At 39.9% G+C, this 21,006-nt stretch overlaps 1 protein-coding gene and 1 long non-coding RNA gene across 3 annotated transcripts in view; one reads left to right on the top strand and one right to left on the bottom strand.

Moving 5' to 3' along the window:
* The window catches only part of B3GALT1 (beta-1,3-galactosyltransferase 1), a 216,873-nt gene extending 203,754 nt beyond the window's left edge, over positions 1 to 13,119 (top strand). For both annotated transcript variants that reach the window (XM_074594038.1, XM_074594037.1), the window contains 2 exons: positions 7,747 to 7,785; positions 8,349 to 13,119. In XM_074594038.1, coding sequence (XP_074450139.1) covers positions 8,578 to 9,558 — 981 coding nt within the window. In that variant the 5' untranslated portion in view covers positions 7,747 to 7,785; positions 8,349 to 8,577 and the 3' untranslated portion in view covers positions 9,559 to 13,119. The remainder of the gene's footprint in view (positions 1 to 7,746; positions 7,786 to 8,348) is intronic.
* Positions 1 to 21,006, bottom strand: part of LOC141746152 (uncharacterized) — a 136,046-nt gene that overhangs the window by 103,426 nt on the left and 11,614 nt on the right. The gene's annotated exons all lie outside the window — the stretch shown is intronic.

Below are 21,006 nucleotides of genomic sequence, written 5' to 3'. Positions count from 1 at the left end.
GGAAGTAGATTCATTATCGAGTTCAATGAGTTATCCTCACCACAGACACTGTAAGCGTGATTTTAGGTGTTCCAGTCTTCACATAATCGTTCCTCCTCCTTTTTGTGACATAGATTAATTGAGAATGGCAGTGCCGCTCGTGCAGGCATCTATATAATCAAGGCCATTGTCATCTATTCTTGGTGTCATAACCCAGACCACCTTTTCACAGGCTTCGCTGTGAATACAAAGGAAATGAAATAGTGAGATTTAAGAAGGTTAAGGCAAGAACAGCAGTGTAGTTGATTTCAAACACTGTTACTTGAAGGTAATTTAACTGATTGACTCTGGTAATAAATTACGTAAAATTGTTTCTCAAGTAATAAAGATTTTGTTAAAGCAGTCCTAAAGGTTTAGCCCCTTGAAATTTTTTTTTAATGACTCAAAGCCTCCTTTTTTTTGTCCTGAACTTTCATTAGATGTAAAATATTGTAACTAATTCAGTGGTGACATGAGCTAAGGAACCTCGCTGTGAAATTTCACAATAGAGCACAGCAAAATAGCTAAAGAAAGTAATGGTTGTGGCTATGGTAACCCAAAGTGAAATAAGTTATGTGCATCAGTTTATAACTGTACTGAGATGCAATTTACAGGTTACTGCTGGAATATGATATGATTGATGGAATCACAAATGACCTATCACAACATGAGGTCGCAAAGTGTTTTTTAAAATTGTTTCTGAAAAGCATTCATGGGAAAAAATGCACAGATCTGACACTTGACATCCCCTGGGCAACTTCAGAAGAAAAAAAAATAATAAAAGAAAAAGAAATGAAAAAGATTTCTGCTTAAAATTATTCTGCTTTTTTCAGTTTATATTCTTCATTTTCTTTCTTTCCCCTTTAGTTAGCACAAAGAATATGTACTTAAAATACCTGCTACTAAATTCAGCAGCAAAACTCCCATTAACAGCAGCATGCACTGGCTTCAGATTGCAACAGCAATATTGCAAGACAGAACTGCTGATTGGCATGTCCCAAGTTTTAATATTATTTTGAGTTGAGTAAAATCTAGCTGTTAACTATTCTAGATTAATATCTGACCGAGCATAGCCAGTTTGCTGAAACTCTAGAAACCCATCCATCATACAGGTGGTCCTCAGGGTCTTGGCTGTTCTTTCACCTCCTTCCACATGGAGTCAGTTGTTGAAGACTTTGGAGAGGACTAGGCTTCAAACATACAATGACTATGACCAAAAGAGTTGTTTTAAAAAAATGACCAAAACAGTAAGAGGGATACTGAAAATGTCATGTTGAGACATGACAAGTGGAATAAAAAAAAAAAAAAAAAAAAAAAAAAAATCAATCTCCTATTAGTATCAGATTTTATAAAATCATACTTTTTTCTGGTTAGCAAACCAACTGTGAATGTTTTGCTTTTACAAAGTACCCAAACCCAGACAGGGCGCAGCGTCCAGTTTGGACAAGTTTGAATCTTGATCTATCACCGCTTTTGTCCATCACCACCATCACAGGGGGTTCTCCAAGGCCAGTTTAATTCAAAGCCAGATTTACCACGAAGAAAATGCATCTACAGAAGCCCCATGTAGACGCATCTGGTGCAGACCAGGTTCCTGGTCACCACAAGAGAAGGCAGCTACTCCTCAGTCATACGGAGGCCAATTGCTGTCACTCAGCTCCGCGAGTATGAAAATTGCTGACCGGTGTGTGGCCAACCTAGCAGCTCTCAAGTCTCTGCTCAGAGAAAGCAGGGAAATATTTTCTGCATAGAAAATACTTCCTGAGCTGCAAAAATTGGATGGCAATTTACTGCTACAAAGCTCCTGATGTACAAACCAAGCCATAAAGAAAGGCTCCTCAAACCAACAGAGATCCCACCTCTGTACATTGCCAGCCAAGGAATGGTCTTTCATGCCAAGATTACATTTCCTAACCAGTAACTTATCCTGGTTCCCCTCTGTCATGGTAAATCTGACATTTGTGTTGATAAAAATATTCCTAAATATTTCTTTTCAACTATTTGATCTTCTGCAATTGAAAACTGCACTTCACAGTTTAGTCATGGTGGAAACTGTTTACCTTTTTAACATGCAAATTATTTCATTGAGAAAAATTAGGTGCATAATTCATTCTTAAGCATGAGGAAAAAAAGTAATGAAAATACAGTTTAACTGTTTTATGTAGGCTGTCTCAGCAGTTCTTGAAAACAGAAAATCCTGTTTATATAGAGATACGTTAAATGAAAAAAATATAAAGTGGAAAATACAGACAAGTCACTCATATACAGATTTGCTTTCACGTAGAGTAACTTTTAACAGACTGCTCAGTAGCTCTTTAAAAGTTAGGGAAGTTTCAGTAACATGGGCACATTTACTGGAAATTGTAAAACTTGCGTTTTCCCTATATGACTTAGAAGCTTTTCATAAAATTCCCCAATGCACAGTCATTTTTACTTTTCATTCACATTAAAAGCGGGTAGTAAATATTGAGAAATAATTTATAAATCCCAAATTTATTTCCAGAGATCAATTCTTCAATTCAGTGATGAAATACAGCATAAACCATATACAAATCACCATTCATGAAAAGAGAACTGTTAACATGAAAGAATCACTTGTGCAAATACTTGCTTTCACATTCAGTTACTGCCTAGGGTAAAGCCCATCATCAATATTTCTGTGAAAAAGGAATGATTCTCTAGGTACAAACAGCATATCTTAAAACATAGCCTGATTTTCAGAAAATATTTGTCCTCCTTGCCTTTGAAGGAAGAGAAGGGAAGCCAGCTTCTTTTAACATATGACTGCTGGGACCCCCCAAAGTAGAACTGATTTTTCTAAAAAACACGGACCAGAAATAAATGCTTGTACTTTCCTCCCCTCAACCTGAGATAGTGGTTCCTACACCTATTACAGTCCTTTTCCACATATATTCTAGAGAAGAAGGTCTTCCTTTGCAGCACTGATTTGGTTTCAAGTCCGTTACATCCAGGCACAGAAAAAGCATTTGGAATATTTAAGAAACCTTCAAATGAAGTTGCACGAGAGGAGCATGCAATCTCCTGTTAAATCACCTATGCCATCTGTCCAGAATTTCCTTGAGAAATTATATACCGTTTCCTCAAGAAAACATACAGCCAAGAAAATAACAGTGTCCCCAAATTTCTTTGTAGATGTGTTCTTAATGTTCAGGATAATTACCTTCTCAACAAGACTTGGTAATAATCACAGACTTTTCCTTAGGTAATTTAAAGACTTCATAAATGGTGAAGACATTTCAGTGTCTCCGTCTACATACAGATGAAAGCCATGATCTCTTACAAAAATATCTCTTCAGGGAAAATGAGAAGAGCTTGCTACATTTACTAAATAATTTAGCAGCTGCACTCCCTCTTTTTTTCAGGGAAAGGAATAGGTACATTTTGGCAGAGAGGCACAGTGTTAATTTGACTCAGTCGTGCTCTGCCTACCAGGCTCCTGGGTGTCAGGGTAGGCAGCTGCGGCCGCCCTTGGCTTCTCACCCAGGGTCATCCCTGGGGCTCAGCATACTGACTGCCTCTGCTCAGCACCTACGTTATGCCTCAGCAGTAGATAGTGACATGGTATGGATTACAACTATGGCAACATGCCAGGCTTCAAGAGCTGTGGTTTCTATCATGTGCATCCACCATGATCTAATTACATTAATGCAACTGCACTTACATAGGATGGGCTTTCTTGAAAGAAAAAGATCAACAACCTCTCAGCGGAGACAGCAGTGTTCCAAAATATTGGCAAAATATTGGCGTTGGCGAGTAACATTTGCTGAACTCATTTGACGCCTGCCTGAAAATTGCCCACAAACAGTTAGCAAGATTCTCAAATGTGTTCATTATCTGGAGGATTATTCTTGATGTGCAGTCAGCTTGTAAAAGGTTTGCTGCAAATACTCAACAGTCTCCATCAGGTCAATTACTTACGGAAGTTACACAGTACTGCTTCTGTTCTCCAACTGGGTGGCTTCTCTGGCTCGCACAGCATGCGCAGTGAGTAGTGCAATTAAGTGCATGACTTCGAGTCACAATATGGAAACATGGTGCTAAACATTTGCTTTGTACAATCATCTACCCTAGCAAAACTTGAGCCTTCGATTACTAATAGTATGACAGCCAGGATGGGAAAAGGGACAGATTGAATTAAAATATTTTTAAGAACAAGGATCCAAGAGCTTAACATTGCTGCTGCTGTGCTCAAAAGCTTTTAACCCACAGAACAGAGAAAAGGAGGTGACGCTCCTTTGCCCTTTTCCTGTGCCAGTGTCCCCAGACGTGACATACCCTATCCCAACAGACAAAATCCAAAACTGGTAAAAGGTTTCTGCTCCCCCTGTGACAATCCATGCCCTGCCGTTAGAGGGCCTTCAAACATATATCAGCACTAAATTCAAGATCATGGCAAAACTTAAAACCAAACAAAACAAAACAAAAAAAAAAGAAAAAAAAAGTCATCCTCATAATGACAATATACTGAATGCGGTATCAGGACTAGGAACACAATGTCTTAATGAATTTGCTACAAATTTTAACATTCAAGGCAGCTTTAGATATGTTTACTATTGACTACGTTAAAAACGTTCTGAAGAACTTCTGGGCAAACTGCTAAATGAACCACAATAACATTAGGACATTGAGGTGCTTTCAGTTATTTAGATGAAAATAGTGCCCCTAGTTCACATATTTTATTCCTCTTCTTTTCCAAATGAGTAATTAACTCAAAAGGTTTAACACACTATAATTTGAGCACATTAATTTTACACTCTAATTTCATTCCTTGTAACGCACACCCTTGATATCCCACATATCACACGGCTGCAGAGTTTAGTTTCCGGTGACAACACATGGCAAGGAAGAGGTTTGCTGTCACAGACTTTGATACTGCGAGTAATTTTGCAAGATACCTTCAACACAGGAGTAATTCTAAGAAAGTCTGAGTTAGGCATTTGTTCAGGTCCTTGATGTCATTAATAACAGAATTTGACAACTACTGAAATTCTTGACTGCTAAATCATCACAAAATACGCATTTCACTACTCAGTTCATGTTTCCCTGCCTGATCAACTATGCATTTTCTTGCTTGTGCAAGCTAAATATTATTGGAATTGCTGTGCAGGAACAATGTTACCAGAAATAATTTGTAGGAGCATTAGCCCTATGGCCAAAAAAATATACGACAGAGCTACTTATCTAACCCCCTCCCCTCTGCAATCCTACAAAGAGTGAGAGAGATCAGTCCTGAAGGTGACAATAATCTCAGCTAAAACAGCAGACCAAGACCCCTCAGTAATTTATTTTTTTTGTATTTGCACTATTTACTAGTTTTGTTTGTGCTGTTTTCTTCCAAATCTGTTCCCCATATATGGCAAAAAGGTCAGGTAAAGCAGGAACGTGAACTTTAATCTTCTCATCTTTACCTCACAGCAGAGTAGGAATAGCAGAGACCCACATCAGGAAAGCAGAGAGCTCTCTTGTTTTTCCCCTTAATCTTCCTAAAAAATAACTAAATCTAATATTTCACTGGTCAGGAAAACTACAGCCAGTTCACCCTTAACAACTTCACATGCACTTTGCTCAAAAATTACCATAGGGATGGTGGAAAACACTCCAAACTGAAGAACATCACCTAAACTATTTTCTTTAAAAAAAGCAAAACAAACAAACAAAAATCCCAAACCAAACACACAACAGAAAAAGATAAACTTATTTCAAGAGCCAGCAATCCGAGGGCTAACGTAAGAAATATTCATCCTGGACAGTTATCTGTAGATTTCATAACTGAGCAAAAAATTCCCTACAATATAGCTTGGAATCTTTCTTCAAAATGGTCTAAGGCTTTTGTTGCTTCTAATCCTTTCAGAGCACACGAGATTGGGCATCACAGCCATGGCATTGCTGGACTGAAAAGCTATTTTATGTAATTTTGCGGTTTGTAAGAAGCACTGGTTACAATTTTCCTTTCCCTCAGATATCTGCACAGTATTCATGGTAACTAATGCACCTGGTTTATTAAAGAAACGATGTAGAATAATATACACGTTTAGAGAATTCAATATATAGTTTCCTAAAATAATTCATCATATGCAGAATATTAGTAGCATTTGTGAGACCTTAATGCTGGAGTCTGTTAAATACACTGACCTACATAGCTCACACTCTACATCTCCAATCCATGACTGCTGTATTTCTTTATTACCACAATCTTCTAGAACTTAGACTGCTATGGTTTCATTACATTATGACATTTCATGCTTGGTGTTTTTCCCTGCTGGGGTTTCCAGGGGGGGCGGTTATCAGAGATTCACAACGAAGCCAGAAAAAAAACGGAACCTACCAGATCAGGGATGTGTTTTGGCTTTCTCAGAACTGTGTCTCAGTGACCCCAGTGGGTTGTTAGAGAAAGACAGATCCCCTCTCCAGACATGACGGTAGCATCTGTGTATACACTCATCACAACTGTATTTATTTACAAGGATGTATGCGTGTGTGCCAAGGTCATTGTGTTCTGCAGCCCTATGGGGCAGTTTAAAGCCTCGACTTAAATATATTGCTTCCAAATACTTACTGCTACTGCTTGGTGGGAAAAGATCACAAACCCCAAGTCCTGTGACAAGTAGCAAAGGAGATCACCTCTACTTCATTAAATTGCCCCAGTTATAGGGCAAAAAGGATTGAAACTGATAAAGCTCTGAACCAGTCCAGAAATTCATATTTTCCTGTTCCATGGAATGGGAGAGGGGTATGCAGGTTCTGGCCACTTAATAGCTAAAAATGCACGTCATGAAGACTAGCAAGAGAGCGTTAGCTCTAAGAATCAATGCGGAGACCGCAGTCTGTATATATTCAGCAAATGTTAAGGTTGTTTCTCTGCTGGTTTTGCACCTCAGTGTGATAGAGTAACACAGGATAACAGTCTCCGACTCTGATAGCTGCCCGGGGGGAGCTCTGTCTGCACAAACCCTAAGCAACAGGTCACAGGCAGGAGACCCTGCCACGAGCTCACCTCCAGGGCCACACTCTCATCTGGTTTTGGAGAAAGGAAAAAGAGACCATACGTATCCAACATCGGGGAGGTACAGGCTCCTTAAAAAGCATTTTGATGTAATCCAAGCAACGTGTCAAAGCAGTGTGGAAACAGAAAGGACATTTCTAAGATAGGGCTTCTATCTTTTTCTCTGAATCCATAGATGTTTTGTTCTGTCCAAAGTAAATATTAAATATTTCAAAGACTCTTGTGCAAAGCTCGTCTGTTGCATGGTTCTACTATCTTTTAGCTCTGAAGCAATGCAGTGGTAAAACCCCTGAACGTGGAGCCTACAGGCACTCTCCAGCTAGTTGTGTGCCTTGGAGGAGTCAGCACTGATCCAGCAGGTTTAATGCAGCTTGCCTCATTTCAATGAAATGATGATAAGTAGAACTGGTTCCCAGGAAACACGCTAAGAGCAAAGGAAGCTTCAGGGCTGGCACATTCTCCGGATCCAGGGAAGCCTCAAAGCTCCCCGGTGCCAGAGGCAGGACTGGGCGCAGCAGTGGGGAAGGGCTGCCAGGGCAGGAACCCTGGTCGAGCAGGCAAGTGCTCTCTGCACCAGCCAGCAAAGCGACAGTTAATAGGCTTCCATCGTGATTTAGCTTACATGGTATACAAACAATGTCTGCTCATGAAAATTAAAGATGGAAGCCAACAAGAATAACTGAACTGTGTTAATTTATTTCTAGACTTTTCTGGAGTCTACTCGAGCACTGATCTTTGCATGGGTAAGACAGCATATGTATCTCTTCCCCCTGTACCTTTCTGTCTGATTTCCACCGCAGCATGCTCTTGTTAAAGAGACATAACATTAACAACATTGAGACTAAAAGGGATTTGTAGATATTCCTGTGCATGGTTGCCAGTGATGCTATTAATCCTAAGATAAAGTACATTATTTTTCATTCTTTAAATAATATTAAAATGCTTCATGGCATATTTTGAAAGATCATCCAGAAAAAATGCTAGGAAGCAAGAAAATGCTAGAAACCAGAAAATTATTTTCGCATTCTTTTAAAATTACCTAAATAGCCAACATGCTATGCATGCTTAACTTTTTTAATATATTATAATCTATGAGAAACTATCCATCATAAAAGAATTACCTCAGTTATACTGCTCTATTCTAGTACGCTATCTTGCATTGTGGTACCTCATGAGAAAAAAAAAGGATACCTGAGAAATGCATGAAGACACTTAGCTTATTAATGGCCAGTCATATTTAAGCTCATTTTTCTTGCCCTGGGCTTTTATGATCTAGCAATGGAAAATTTTTCTTCATTTTTTTCAGAAATAACAGAAAAATCCAAGAAATGGAAGCCGCTGGTAGCAAAAGAAGAAAAGCTGAGTATCATCAGGGTTAATAGCTCCTATTTGAGATCCATGAATGATTACAGAGGTTTCTTTATAAATCGAACTTTCAAGTTTCATTAATAATATGTTGCCTCTCTGGGACATAGGTTCGCTCATGGTACGAAGGCTATTTATTCATCGCATGGAATAGAAGAGCTAGAGGAACAATGGCTTCAAAGGTCTCATGCTTATATGTTTTGACGGTAGTTTGTTGGGCAAGTGCTCTTTGGTACTTAAGTATAACACGTCCTACTTCTTCCTACACGGGCCACAGACAGATCAGTAGCATATCCATAGCCAGAAAAAACGTTTCCTTTGGCAACATAAGAACTCGACCTATAAATCCACATTCCTTTGACTTTCTTATCAATGAACCCAACAAATGTGAGAAGAGCGTCCCTTTCTTAGTCATTCTTATCAGCACAACTCACAAAGAGTTTGATGCAAGGCAAGCCATTCGAGAAACATGGGGAGACGAAAACAACTTTAAAGGAATTAAAATTGCCACACTATTTCTTCTTGGAAAAAACACAGATCCTGTCTTAAATCAAATGGTAGAGCAAGAAAGCCAAATTTTTCATGATATTATTGTGGAGGATTTTATTGACTCATACCATAACCTCACTCTGAAAACATTGATGGGGATGAGGTGGGTAGCAACGTTTTGTTCAAAAGCAAAGTATGTTATGAAGACAGACAGTGATATTTTTGTAAATATGGATAATCTTATTTATAAGCTGCTCAAACCTAACACCAAGCCAAGGAGAAGGTACTTCACAGGTTACGTTATAAATGGAGGACCAATACGAGATGTTCGCAGTAAGTGGTACATGCCAAGAGATTTGTATCCTGACAGCAATTATCCACCCTTCTGTTCAGGCACCGGCTACATATTTTCAGCTGATGTAGCGGAACTGATTTACAAAACCTCCCTTCACACCAGACTCCTTCACCTTGAAGACGTGTACGTTGGACTCTGTCTTCGGAAGCTGGGCATTCACCCCTTCCAAAACAGTGGCTTCAATCACTGGAAAATGGCCTACAGCTTGTGCAGGTACCGCAGGGTGATCACGGTACACCAGATAACACCAGAAGAAATGCACAGAATTTGGAATGACATGTCCAGCAAGAAACATCTTAGATGTTAAGATTTTTACAGATGTAAATACCTTTTTTTTTTTAATTTTGATTTAGTCTGGTTATTTTTTGACAAACTGATCTGCTGATTTACAGGTTAAACTGTGGGATATTAACTGTGAGAGGATTTTTAATGACTGATTTTTCATTCTCATTTTGACTACTGGTTTACAGACTTCAGGCTCTTTTCATAAGGACATTATACCAACCGAAAGGATCTAGAGTCAAATCTCAGCTTTTGTATATTATCCTCTATGACACATATCAGCTCCTGTATCTGTATGTAAAGGACAGTAATAAACTATCATGAGCTGCTTAACAGTTCATGCCCCAGCCTCTGAGATAAGACTCAGGCCCTAAGAAATGAAGAATTACAAATATAGTTTTATTCCTTTTTTGACACCCTACAACCATCTCTGCTTAGAGCTTTGTTAATAAATTGAGTGGTATACGTTTGCACTGACCTTATACATGTATCTTGACATGTATATTTTATAGTACAATACGTGCGATTCCCAAACAGCTTACTGATGGTACAATAGCAGAATTTAGACAGGTAAGAACACCAAAGTCTCGCAGACCTTAGAAAAAAACCCACACGCTGAAGTATAGTCTTATCCACCAAATAGTATTCCTTTAAATTATTTCAGAAGATATCCCATTTCTTTCCACTGGCTAAAGTAGCCCCTAAAAGATCTAACACAATTTTAAAATGAAGTAGAATCTGTAGGTGAAATAAGACAGGGAGATGTATGAAAAACTATCTTAAGAACACATAATAAAAGTATTAATATCTTTTAATTTCAAAGCAAGTGCAATGTTTCTTGTTAGTATCAGTGGATCTCTCCATTAGGCGTCTTACGTAGAAATATATAATTGTATTGAATGATAAAAGTGTCAGTAAGCAGCTTATTTCTTTAACGTCAGTTAGTATGCTATTTACCTAAAAAAAAGTAACACAAAAGCAGCTTTTTAAGAGTAAGCTCTATTGAGGGCTTTTAAGAATCACCTATTAAAGAAAAACAAATCCTAGCCTTTGTTACAAATCTGCAGCTCCCAGGTTAGTCATCACAGAGCCAATACTCACTGAGTTCCTACTCAAGAGATCCCCAGAGCATGCAACAGAAATCAAACACACAAGATTTTATTCAGGTTTCATAATGTGCTTATGTGTTTTGAATATGAATGTTAATGAAGCGTTATGAGAATTATTTCCTGGAAAATTCTTCAAAAAATTCAAGCCGTCTCTATTTAGCACCACCTTCTAACAAATAGCTAAAATATGACATTGCTCAGCAATTAACTTGAAATTAAGAATTCACAGGCAAGTTACAAAGATACAAAACTCACCAAAATGTTATTAGCTGTAGATTGCTCACACTGTCCACAGCACACACAAGAGATTCATTCATTTCAGCTGGCATTATGTGTAATGTATGAAAAACTGCTAAGTCTGTACATTATTCAGGATGTCTATAAAGTTGTCAGAAATTAAAACTGAATAAGAATTTAAAGGAAAACTCTGACCCTATTTTGCCATAGGTGTACATAGCATTTTACAACAGTAACAGGGGAATGAAGATGCTACCCCAAAAGGTTTGTAGTTTCATGACAAATTGTTAGTCTTATTCACAGATGCAGCACTATGGTTTTGAAAGGAACTACTTGTAAATAAGGTAAAGTGTACTTGGCCTTCAAGCCACAAGCAGCAGGTATCTCAAACAATCTACTTCAGATCTGAAGGTGAAGCTACACAAGATAGCCCAGGAGTTACTGCTAATCAACAGGAGCTTGTGCATCCTTCATAAATGAAAATCAGTAATTTTATATAAAAATAGTGAATCTCTTGAATCATAATTAAGATTAATCTTTCCCTAGTTGACCTAGTCCTTGTTAAAGTTGCTCTTGCTTCCCGCCAAACTCAGAACTCTAGCTAAACAAGGTCCAACTAATTACATAGATGAATATATAATACACACACACTGACTGGGTGAAGTTCAGCTTTCCTTACCCAAATCCCATAATATGCGGTTTGGGAAGGGAAACTAGGGTGGAATTCATCCCCAGCCCTCAGGTAAATCAGACAGCATGGATACCGTCCTACCAGGAACAAACTTTGTAATAATTTCAACCCACAGGCTGCAATCATTTCTGCTATCCCTCTGCACTGTGTGGTAATTTGGGGTTTCTGAATCCACAACCAAATGGATTTGGTGGCCTTACTTCTCCTGCTGATGCTTCTGTGGCCTTTGGTTAGTAACCAAGAGGACAGCAGGGCTCCCAATCCGGATACCTCAGGGCTCAAGTAGCATAGTAGCCTTGAATTTCTCCTAGTAAAAGCAGACTGCATTAATGATTGGAAGGTACATCTTGAAAACAGTATCCCCAAAAATATATTTCCTGCCATTTATAAATAGATAGATCTTCAACAGAAATGTAAATGTTCACCTTGGAACTGATGTACATATTTGTAAGGCATTTTCTTCTGTATTCAGCTGTATATATGTGTAGAGTCTGCTTGCTACGTAGTATTCTGTTACGCATGGAGCTGAGTTAGGCATTATATTTGTCCAGTGTTTCAAGAGCCTTAAGCATGTGTGCCCTAACTTTTGAATGTAAAAGATTTTTTTTTCTTTTATTGTCTAGTGAATTTAAAAGAACACAAAAAAGCCTAATTTTCTACTTCTATTAATTTTCTACTTCTATTAATTTTCTACTTCTATTAATTTTCTACTTCTATTAATTTTCTGATACTAGACTTCACTAGCTTGTTACACTTATGTAACAGATTTATTATTTATTATTTTCTCTTTGCTCAGAAATTGCAGTATTGCAACCTGGAGCTAGAAAGGGAGCAATACACCTACTCACAGGGTCAGCTTACTGTCTCTTCCACACGGTAGTATTTGTGCCACATGGGGTATTGTTAACAAACAACTGTTTGCATTGGGCTTCCTTTAACCAAGGGAAAAAATTATGTTACTTAAAGGTCGTTTTGTTTCGGTAGGCATGGGACAAATGACCACTTGGTTAAGACGTGCTGGCTTCTTGTCACTTTAGAAATGTGACATTTTGATTCCAAAACGTACATGAACAAAGCACATTGAGCAAAGAAGCTGGGGCGGGGAGGAATGCCTCTCTTTAGGAGGAGTTTTTCACAAAAGCATTTTTTTGCTAAAACCATGAGAGTATTTAAACAGAAGTTTCAAGGTTCATTTTCCGTCTTTCCTAATAATAATCTTAACTATCAATTTTGATTCTTTATTGGGATTCTTTCTTTGTCTTTATAACGTAGATGGCAATGGCAATTTGTAAATGAAGAGTGTAATTAACTAGAAAAGCTTGTCAACAGTAACCGAACTTTAGGTGTATCATTATGTATGACTGGCTGTACTTATGTATTTATTTGTCTAAATTGTATATATTGTTTTATCTATAGTGTCTGTAGGAGTGCATTCTTTTAGATTAAAGTATTATTTACAGTTTTGTGGGATGGCCAGCAAAGCTGCTAATCAAGATAATATTTTTTTGTATCAATGTCAGATAATAAAAAAAAATAAGAACAAAGTCAAATGAAAAACTGAAGGCGTCCTGTACAGTTTTCTTCACTTCTTTTTAGAAACATAAATGGTATTGCCTGAAAACACAATAAACACGATACCAGTGAACAGGCTCATTTGTCACAAGGAAGAACATTGTGCTGTAAAAATAGATTTCTAAAAAATAATTGGAAAAAATGAACAGAACAAATATATTACTTTTATTCATTATTTGTGCAACAACTTCATCAAGTTGATGTTCACAGTGATCAGGTGTACTACTTCATTTGACTCCGAAGTCTTAATCTTAAAACAGCCACGGCAATATCTGGCACATTAGCAAGTGGGTTCATCGTCTGCTTTGCCCTATTCAGCTGCTTTGGCAGCCCCAGCTAATGAAACCAAAGTTTGGCAGTTCTAAGGTGGCAAAGCTGTTGAATGCCTTGGCCCTGCGACATGATTCTTCTGCTATCTCCATCATACCTTAATGCGTATGGGTTGCAGCCATCAAAAGCTACACAACAGAGAAAAAGAGAAAGCACAAATGTCCCAAACCCCACATCTCACAAAACCACAATAAACACACTCTGAAGTTGCTGCGTGACCACCAGGAGGGTATCCATGCAGAGGGAAGGGATCCTCCCCCGGCCTCTTAGAGCCACATGCTGACCCTGACAGAGTCTTTTGCTTCCCCAAGCCCCCCAAAAGCACCAGGGAAATAAATGAAGAAGCACAATCGGAACACATCCAGATTATCCAGTTGATCTCATGTAGTGCTTGTCTTCCAGTACAAATATATTAAGATGCTGCTTTGTCCAGTAGGAAGGCCTGGGTGACCTTAGGGTCTTCACACCAAAATTAAAACAAAACAAAAGCAGGGCAAAGTCCCTTTTATATTAAGAACTAGTCAGAATAATTCCTCTCTCTCCATTCTCCCCTTTGCATTTTCCCACGTAGAACAAAATATCTAACCTCTTGGCTACTGGTTTCAAAGCTCAAGAACCCAAACTCATTCATGAAATTGAGGGGAAAATAACACACAGCCCTGAGGGAAAAAAAAAAATACAGCTTTTTGCAATCCAAAGTGTATTTTCTTTGGGTCATCTCTTTCAGAAGCAGCTAAAGATGGCTACAGAGTCCTCAGGCATCCCAAGAATGTCTGCAGCAATGCAGCAACCTTACAAATCATAACAAGATGCTTTAAAAGAACTAAGTGTTTCACATACAGTAAAAAACCCTCGGATCATTTTTCCCTCGTTTTCACCATTGCAGCCTGAGTCTAATTGCAACACTTACATGGTGTTTAATTAATATACAGCTTGGAGATACACAGATATTAGCACTAGTGGGGTAGATTTCATGTAGCTTGATTATCTTAATTACAAGCATTCTATTTTCTCATTTACTTAATTGATTGTCATAGATTTCCAAAGAAATTTGCACTGCCCTAAGTGAAAACAATATGTAAAAACCCTTCTTAAAACTGCTGAAGCTGGCCTATTCAAGCAACAGCATGCCAGAAAAGGAGATTTGTATGAGATGAAACATTGTACTGAATAATACCTGCTTACTTTTCTCTTCTTAAAATTAGGAATTTATGAAATGGAAGAAGAGGAGTCATCTAGGAAAGAGAAATGAATATGCCTTATTGATTCAACTGCACCTGTAATGGAGCTGTCTCAAGTATCTCCTCTGATGACATGTTTAACGCAGGAAAAAAGATCCATTTTTCTGCTAGGTCTGCGTGTTAGCTGACTACACTGTATGTATGACTCACCTGAAAGAGCTAAGGAGAGCAAGAGGTGATTTATTTGTCATGCAAGATTTATCCTTGAGCATTTATTCTGCAAAGGCAGTTTTACATATCAAGCTGTGCAGAGTTATGTGCAATGGTTTTGTAATGTGGACAACTTTTATTTGGAGGAAGCAAATATCCCAAACTTGAGGTGTGCTGGGTAAGGCCTCCCATATCTGCAGCTAAGTCAAGACTATGAAGAATAATTCAAATCCCTACTTCCCTTTTTCTTTTAGGAGTTCCTTTCTCTGGCCTATTTTCTAGCATGACCTCTTTCCTCAAAGAGAAAGCAGACCTCTCAAGGCACCTTAGTATAGCAGTAAAAGCAAGGTGGGAAGCAGAGAGCTCCCTACAGTATCATTAGAGAAGTGCTAGCAGGCCCAGAGTACAAAATTCTTTATCGTGACATCCATCCTCTTTTGGCAATAAAGAGAGCAGCCATGTGAGATACACCACACCAGCACCTGGACGCATCCGTCTTGATACACCAGCCATTGGGCTCTAAGTGCATCATGCTCAGATCATGCATCAATTCTTGCTTAGCGTAAGACATTTATAGGAACATCTTAAAAGAAAAGGAGGGCCAAAGGGCAGCAAGAGCAGCAAGGGATAAAACATTTTGAAACAATCTAAAATTTGCAATTATTTATTCAACTTCATTAAAATCCCTCATCAAAAAGAATCTTCTATTGCAAGAAGTTTCAACAGTTATCCATTATCCATCAGATCTTATCCTCATACACATTCAGAGGCAATGAAGTAAAACATTGGCCTCCATTATCTGCTGTACTGCAGACTGCATTTGGATTGAGCTGTGCGAGGCAAATCAAATTTGATTCAAGTCACAAGCCCCATCAATTTCAATGGGATTTATGCCAGTTTACAAAGGGCTGAATTTCATTCTCTGTGTCCAACTTGGTTCTTACTCCTACTCATAGTGAAGTCAACTGGGATATCATCAAGGTTTCTGGGGAAGAACACTGTATTCCAGGCAGTACTTCACTCACCAGAAACCAACTCTTATCAAATGTGAGCAGGAAGACAAAGCAAGTAGCACTCTCTCCAATTTCCCATTAAGCCTGCTCCTTATGAATACAAAGTAGAACATGAGACCTATGGGTTTGTAATGTGCAATGAAAGCAGGAGTATAACTAACTCTCGACTGGAGAGGACTCTGTGCTGAGTTACCTATCACCTGTCTCTCTGCCAGTTCACTAACATGTTATATTCTGCTCACACAAAGTCTGTTTGGCAGCACTAACAAATGCCACCAGTGAAAGCAAGAGCCCCACAGGGGCTTACTTCTTGCAATTGCTCCTTTTTTATTCCCTACACAGCTTTTATTTTTGCAGTGATTGCATTGGAGAAAAAATGGTGGTACAATGATGTCTTTCCTAAACTTCATTCATCTGGAAGAATCCCAACAATCTAATTTAGGATATTTTCTTCCCCCTTGTAACTGGTTCTTTTTTAAAGATTCTTTTTTAAAGATTCCAACATACAAACCGGAGCCCACACAACGGAAAAAAAAAAAAAGGTTAACTCTGCTTTATTGTGAAGCCTTGCTACAGAGAAAAAAAAAGCAGTGAATTCAGCTTTATTGCGAAGCCTTGCTAAGCAGTTCCCAAATGTCCCAAAAGTTACTTCAGAGAGTCTTACCACCCCATAGATCATAGTAGTACCGCTGAGCAGCAGGATAACGAGGGGCTACATCGGTACGGCAGAGGAAGGCAAGGCACAGCACGTTCAGGGCGTCCCGTGTATCTTCAAAGTGTGCTCATGTCTCTCTCCCCCTCTCCAGCCCGAGACAGCCCCCTTATATCCCGCACTGGATTGAGTGGAAAAGTACAGGCTAGAGTTGCTGCACGCATGACCAGCGCATGCAATGAGCCTCACCAGACTCATGATCCAGCTTTGCTAACAGCGGTTGTCTGATACCTGACTACGTTGTTGTACTCCCTTCTTATCTTCTTCGTCGAAAGTCAGGTTCTCATGGATACACACATAGTTTTTGCAGCAACAGTACTGAGGTCCTTTTTTTCAGCACGTATACTGGGTTTGGTTCAACTAGTAATTTTCCGTCAGGTCTCACTTGGACCATCCTCTATTATTCGTAACACACCCCTCGATAATAAGACAAGTATAGATGGTCTTTTCAAGTTGTCACCAGGACTTGGTGGTGTCCCTACAGTTACTCTCCTCCGTACATCAGACCAGTCACTCTTTTGGCATGGAACCCTTCTGGCTCTAGTCTCTAACCTTAAAGCAACACTTAAACCTCCTCCCTTTCTCCCACGGTCAGCTAGCTCTCTGTTTAGTGTAGTTCCATCACACAAAGAGCTCACACTCACATGCCATCACCATCACTAGAGCTGCCCCTTCTCACACAATTCCGGTCATTAGCAGGTCCTTCAGCTGTGGCTTAGCCATGAACACATTCTTCCTCCCTGTCTCCTCCTTCCACCAGCAAGCCCTGGAAAGCTGTCACCTGCCAGCTTTCCTATGATTTCTTTCTTCTCCTTGCAGGACTGTTTACTTCTCTCCATTATTAGTTTCATAGAAAACTGAGACTTGCACATGGTTTGCCAGTCCCAACTTAAACCTGTCACCATAAGATAGGACGGACACCTTGACTTTCACAGAATCACAAAATGGTAGGGGTTGGAAAGGACCTCTGGAGACCATCTATTCCAAAACCCCTGCAGAGCAGGGTCATCTAGAGCAGGTTGCACAGGAACACATCCAGGGGGGTTTGAATGTCTCCAGAGACGGAGACTCCATCACCTCTCTGGGCAGCCTGTGCCAGGGCTCTGCCACCCTCAGAGTAAAGAAGTTCCTCCTCATGTTGAGATGGAACTTCCTATGTTCAAGTTTGTGCCCGTTACCTCTTGTCCTGTCACTGGGCACCACCGAAAAAAGACTGGCCCCATCCTCCTGACACCCACCCTTTAAGTATTTATAAGCATTGATAAGATCCCCCCTCAGCTGTCTTTTTTCCAGACTAAAAAGACCCAATAAGAGAGGGGTTCCAGTTCCCTAATCATCTTGGTAGCCCTTTGCTGTCCCCTCTCCAACAGTTCCCTGTCCTTCTTGAACTGGGGCTCCCAGAACTGGACACAGTACTCCAGGTGCAGCCTCACCAGGGCAGAGCAGAGGAGGAGGATGACCTCCCTCGACCTGCTGGCCACGCTCTTCTTGATGCAGCCCAGGATGCCATTGGCCTTCTTGGCCACAAGGGCACATTGCTGGCTCGTGGTCATCCTGTTGTCCACCAGGACTGCCAGGTCTCTTTCCACAGAGCTGCTCTCCAGCAGGTCATCCCCCAACCTGTCCTGGTGCAGGGGGTTATTCCTGCCCAGGTGCAGCACCCTACACTTGCCCTGGTTGAATTTCATAAGGTTTCTCTCCACCCAACTCTGCAGCCTGTCCAGGTCTCTCTGTATGGCGGCACAGCCTTCTGGTGTGTCAGCCACCCCTCCCAGCTTTGTGTCATCAGCAAACTTGCTGAGGGTGCACTCTGTCCCTTCATCCATGTCATTGATGAATATATTGAAGAGGACTGGGCCCAGTACTGACCCCTGGGGAACACCACTTGTTAATGATCTCCAACTAGACTCTGTGCCCCTAATCACGACCCTCTGAGCTCTGTCTTTCAACCAGTTTTCAATCCACCCCACTGTCCATTCATCTAACCCACACTTCCTAAGCTTCCCTATGAGGATGCTGTGGGAGACTGTGTCGAACGCCTTGATCAAGTCAAGGTAAACAAAAAGGCCACCACATCCTTCTCCTCTCTCTCTTTTCCCCACTTCAGCTTTTTGCTTGATTTACAAAAAGCTCTTTAGCCTCACTCCATTCTTCTGTACTTTTAATCTCCTTCAATCTGGTACATTTCCCTGTTGCTTCCATCGCTCTTTCTGCTTTTACATAGCACAGCACCCTCCCACATCTAATATACCCACACAAATCAGCCACAAAAAAAAAAAAACCACAGACTTTTATAAAGAGATGGTCCCTACCTGAAGAGTTTACAGTCCTACACTGTCCAATGCCTGGCAAAGTGAATTCAGTGGGTTTCAGAGGACGAGTAGCCCTTGAAGTACTTTCTTCAAGAACCTTCTCTTTAGTATTGCCTGGTCTAGTTTTAGGTATATGGAAACAACAGGTCCATCATCTTTCGTCTTGCACCTCTGCCTCCAGAGATCATTGCACAGCCTAACAGATCTGGTTTTCACACACTTTCTTTATGTGTTTCCCCCCCCCCCCCCTTATTCCTTTTACCTTTCCTCACATAACCTTGAATAGTTCATCAGAATTCAAAACAGCATTTTTTCACATTTCAACTTCCATTTAATCAAGTATACCTTATTCCATAATTTCTATGTTTTAATCTTTTTATCTGCTTCTGCTCCCTATGTTGCCTCTGCTTTCTTCATATCTTTCTTACATTCAGTCATCCAGCACTGAATCTATTACAAATGCATTTGCATCAAGTCTGAGCACAGCAGTACTTTTCTCTGTCCCCATTTTTGAGGTATCAATGACTAAGTTATTGGATTAGTTTCACCAGACAAGACAGCTTGTCTTATATTATCACATTTAAAGCAGAAAATTAACTTTTACTAGCATCTGGAACAGACAGCAAGTCTACAGGGCTAGAGTAGCCATCAACATGGCAGGTGTCAACATACCCGAGCTATTTATAAAAGTACCTAGTTAATGAACTTTCTTTATATAGAACACCGTTTCCCCTTGGGCCACAAAAAAGGTCCAGAACATTCAGGATAAAATTATCAAGGTGTGCTGAGGCTTTGTATTATGTTTGCCATCACTTTGGAATGACTTATTTAGCTTCCAGTTTTATCAAGTTTTGGTTGTATTGCTGCCTCTGGGGAGCAGTAAAATGAAGCCTCTGACAAGGCTCTCTCAGTCCTTGCCGAGCACCATTTTATACTAACCAATTACAGCATATCTGTACTTTGAGTTAGAAACTCAGCTGATGCCAAGGTTGATAATAGGCTGCTTTAATTGGTCATTAAAAGCCAGTATTATTTACTGCCTTGTTACTTGGATTCAGCATTTCTACACATGGGGATAAAACTAATGGGCTAGAATAAAGAATATATACAGCATGTAATTAAAATTACATTTTTTAATAGAGGAACATACATGCATACAATGCAAGTGCTGGCATATACTTAGGTGATGGAAGTATATGTTCTAATTTGTATTATACCGCAATTTAGCGTTACTTCAAACAGATGGGTGAGTTGTGCAACATTTTTAAACTGATTTAATTACTTGTAAAAGTATTGGCTCATGTTAATTAGGTGCAATAAATTACACGATGGTTCACAGATTCCTTTAAAAGGTGTTTTGAACATGTAGTATCTATAGGAAAATAAACTGAGCCTTGCAAGCGAGTATTTGACAAAATAGTTATTGACTATTTGTTTTATCAATACAGAAACAAGGTCAATTCACACAAGACAAAGAAGTGCCTAATATAACAGATATTGCTGTACATTTGCACCCCAGAGACAGGTGAATGTCAGGAATAGCACATAGACGATACATCCACCCATATGCTTAGAAGAATGATCAGACTAAGTAAACATAAACTGATTACCCTTACTCTCCCCCCCAAAAAACACTAGTTAAGAGTGGAATTGAGGTAGCAAGTGCGGGATTACTACTTGTTGTGGTTTGGCCTCAGACGGCAACAACCAACCACATGCCGCTCCCTCGAGCTTCCCCCAACTCGGGGAAGAATCAGAAGAAAAAGGCAAAACTCGTGGGTTGAGACAAAGGCAGTTTAACAGAACAGCAAAGGGAACAAGAAAACAACAACAATAACATGGATAGGGGGATATACAAACACGGTTACGGAACCGCCGCTCACCAAACGGACCTGGGATGCCCCAGCCCGCTCCAAGCAGCGACTTCCTGCCCCCTGCCCCAGCAGGGCAGCCTGGGCAGGGCTCACAGGGGATGGAATACCTGTGTCCCTGCCGGAGCCTGGGAAGAATTAACCCTATCCCCACCGGAACCAGGACACTACTGTTGTCCTTGTTTAAGGCAAAGTGATTTGCTAAAACATGAGTTGTGTGGAAGATAGCCCCCAG

Source organism: Larus michahellis, chromosome 7 (assembly GCF_964199755.1).
Source record: "Larus michahellis chromosome 7, bLarMic1.1, whole genome shotgun sequence".
Taxonomy (NCBI): Eukaryota; Metazoa; Chordata; class Aves; order Charadriiformes; family Laridae; genus Larus; species Larus michahellis.
This window is presented reverse-complemented; position numbering and strand designations above follow the sequence as displayed.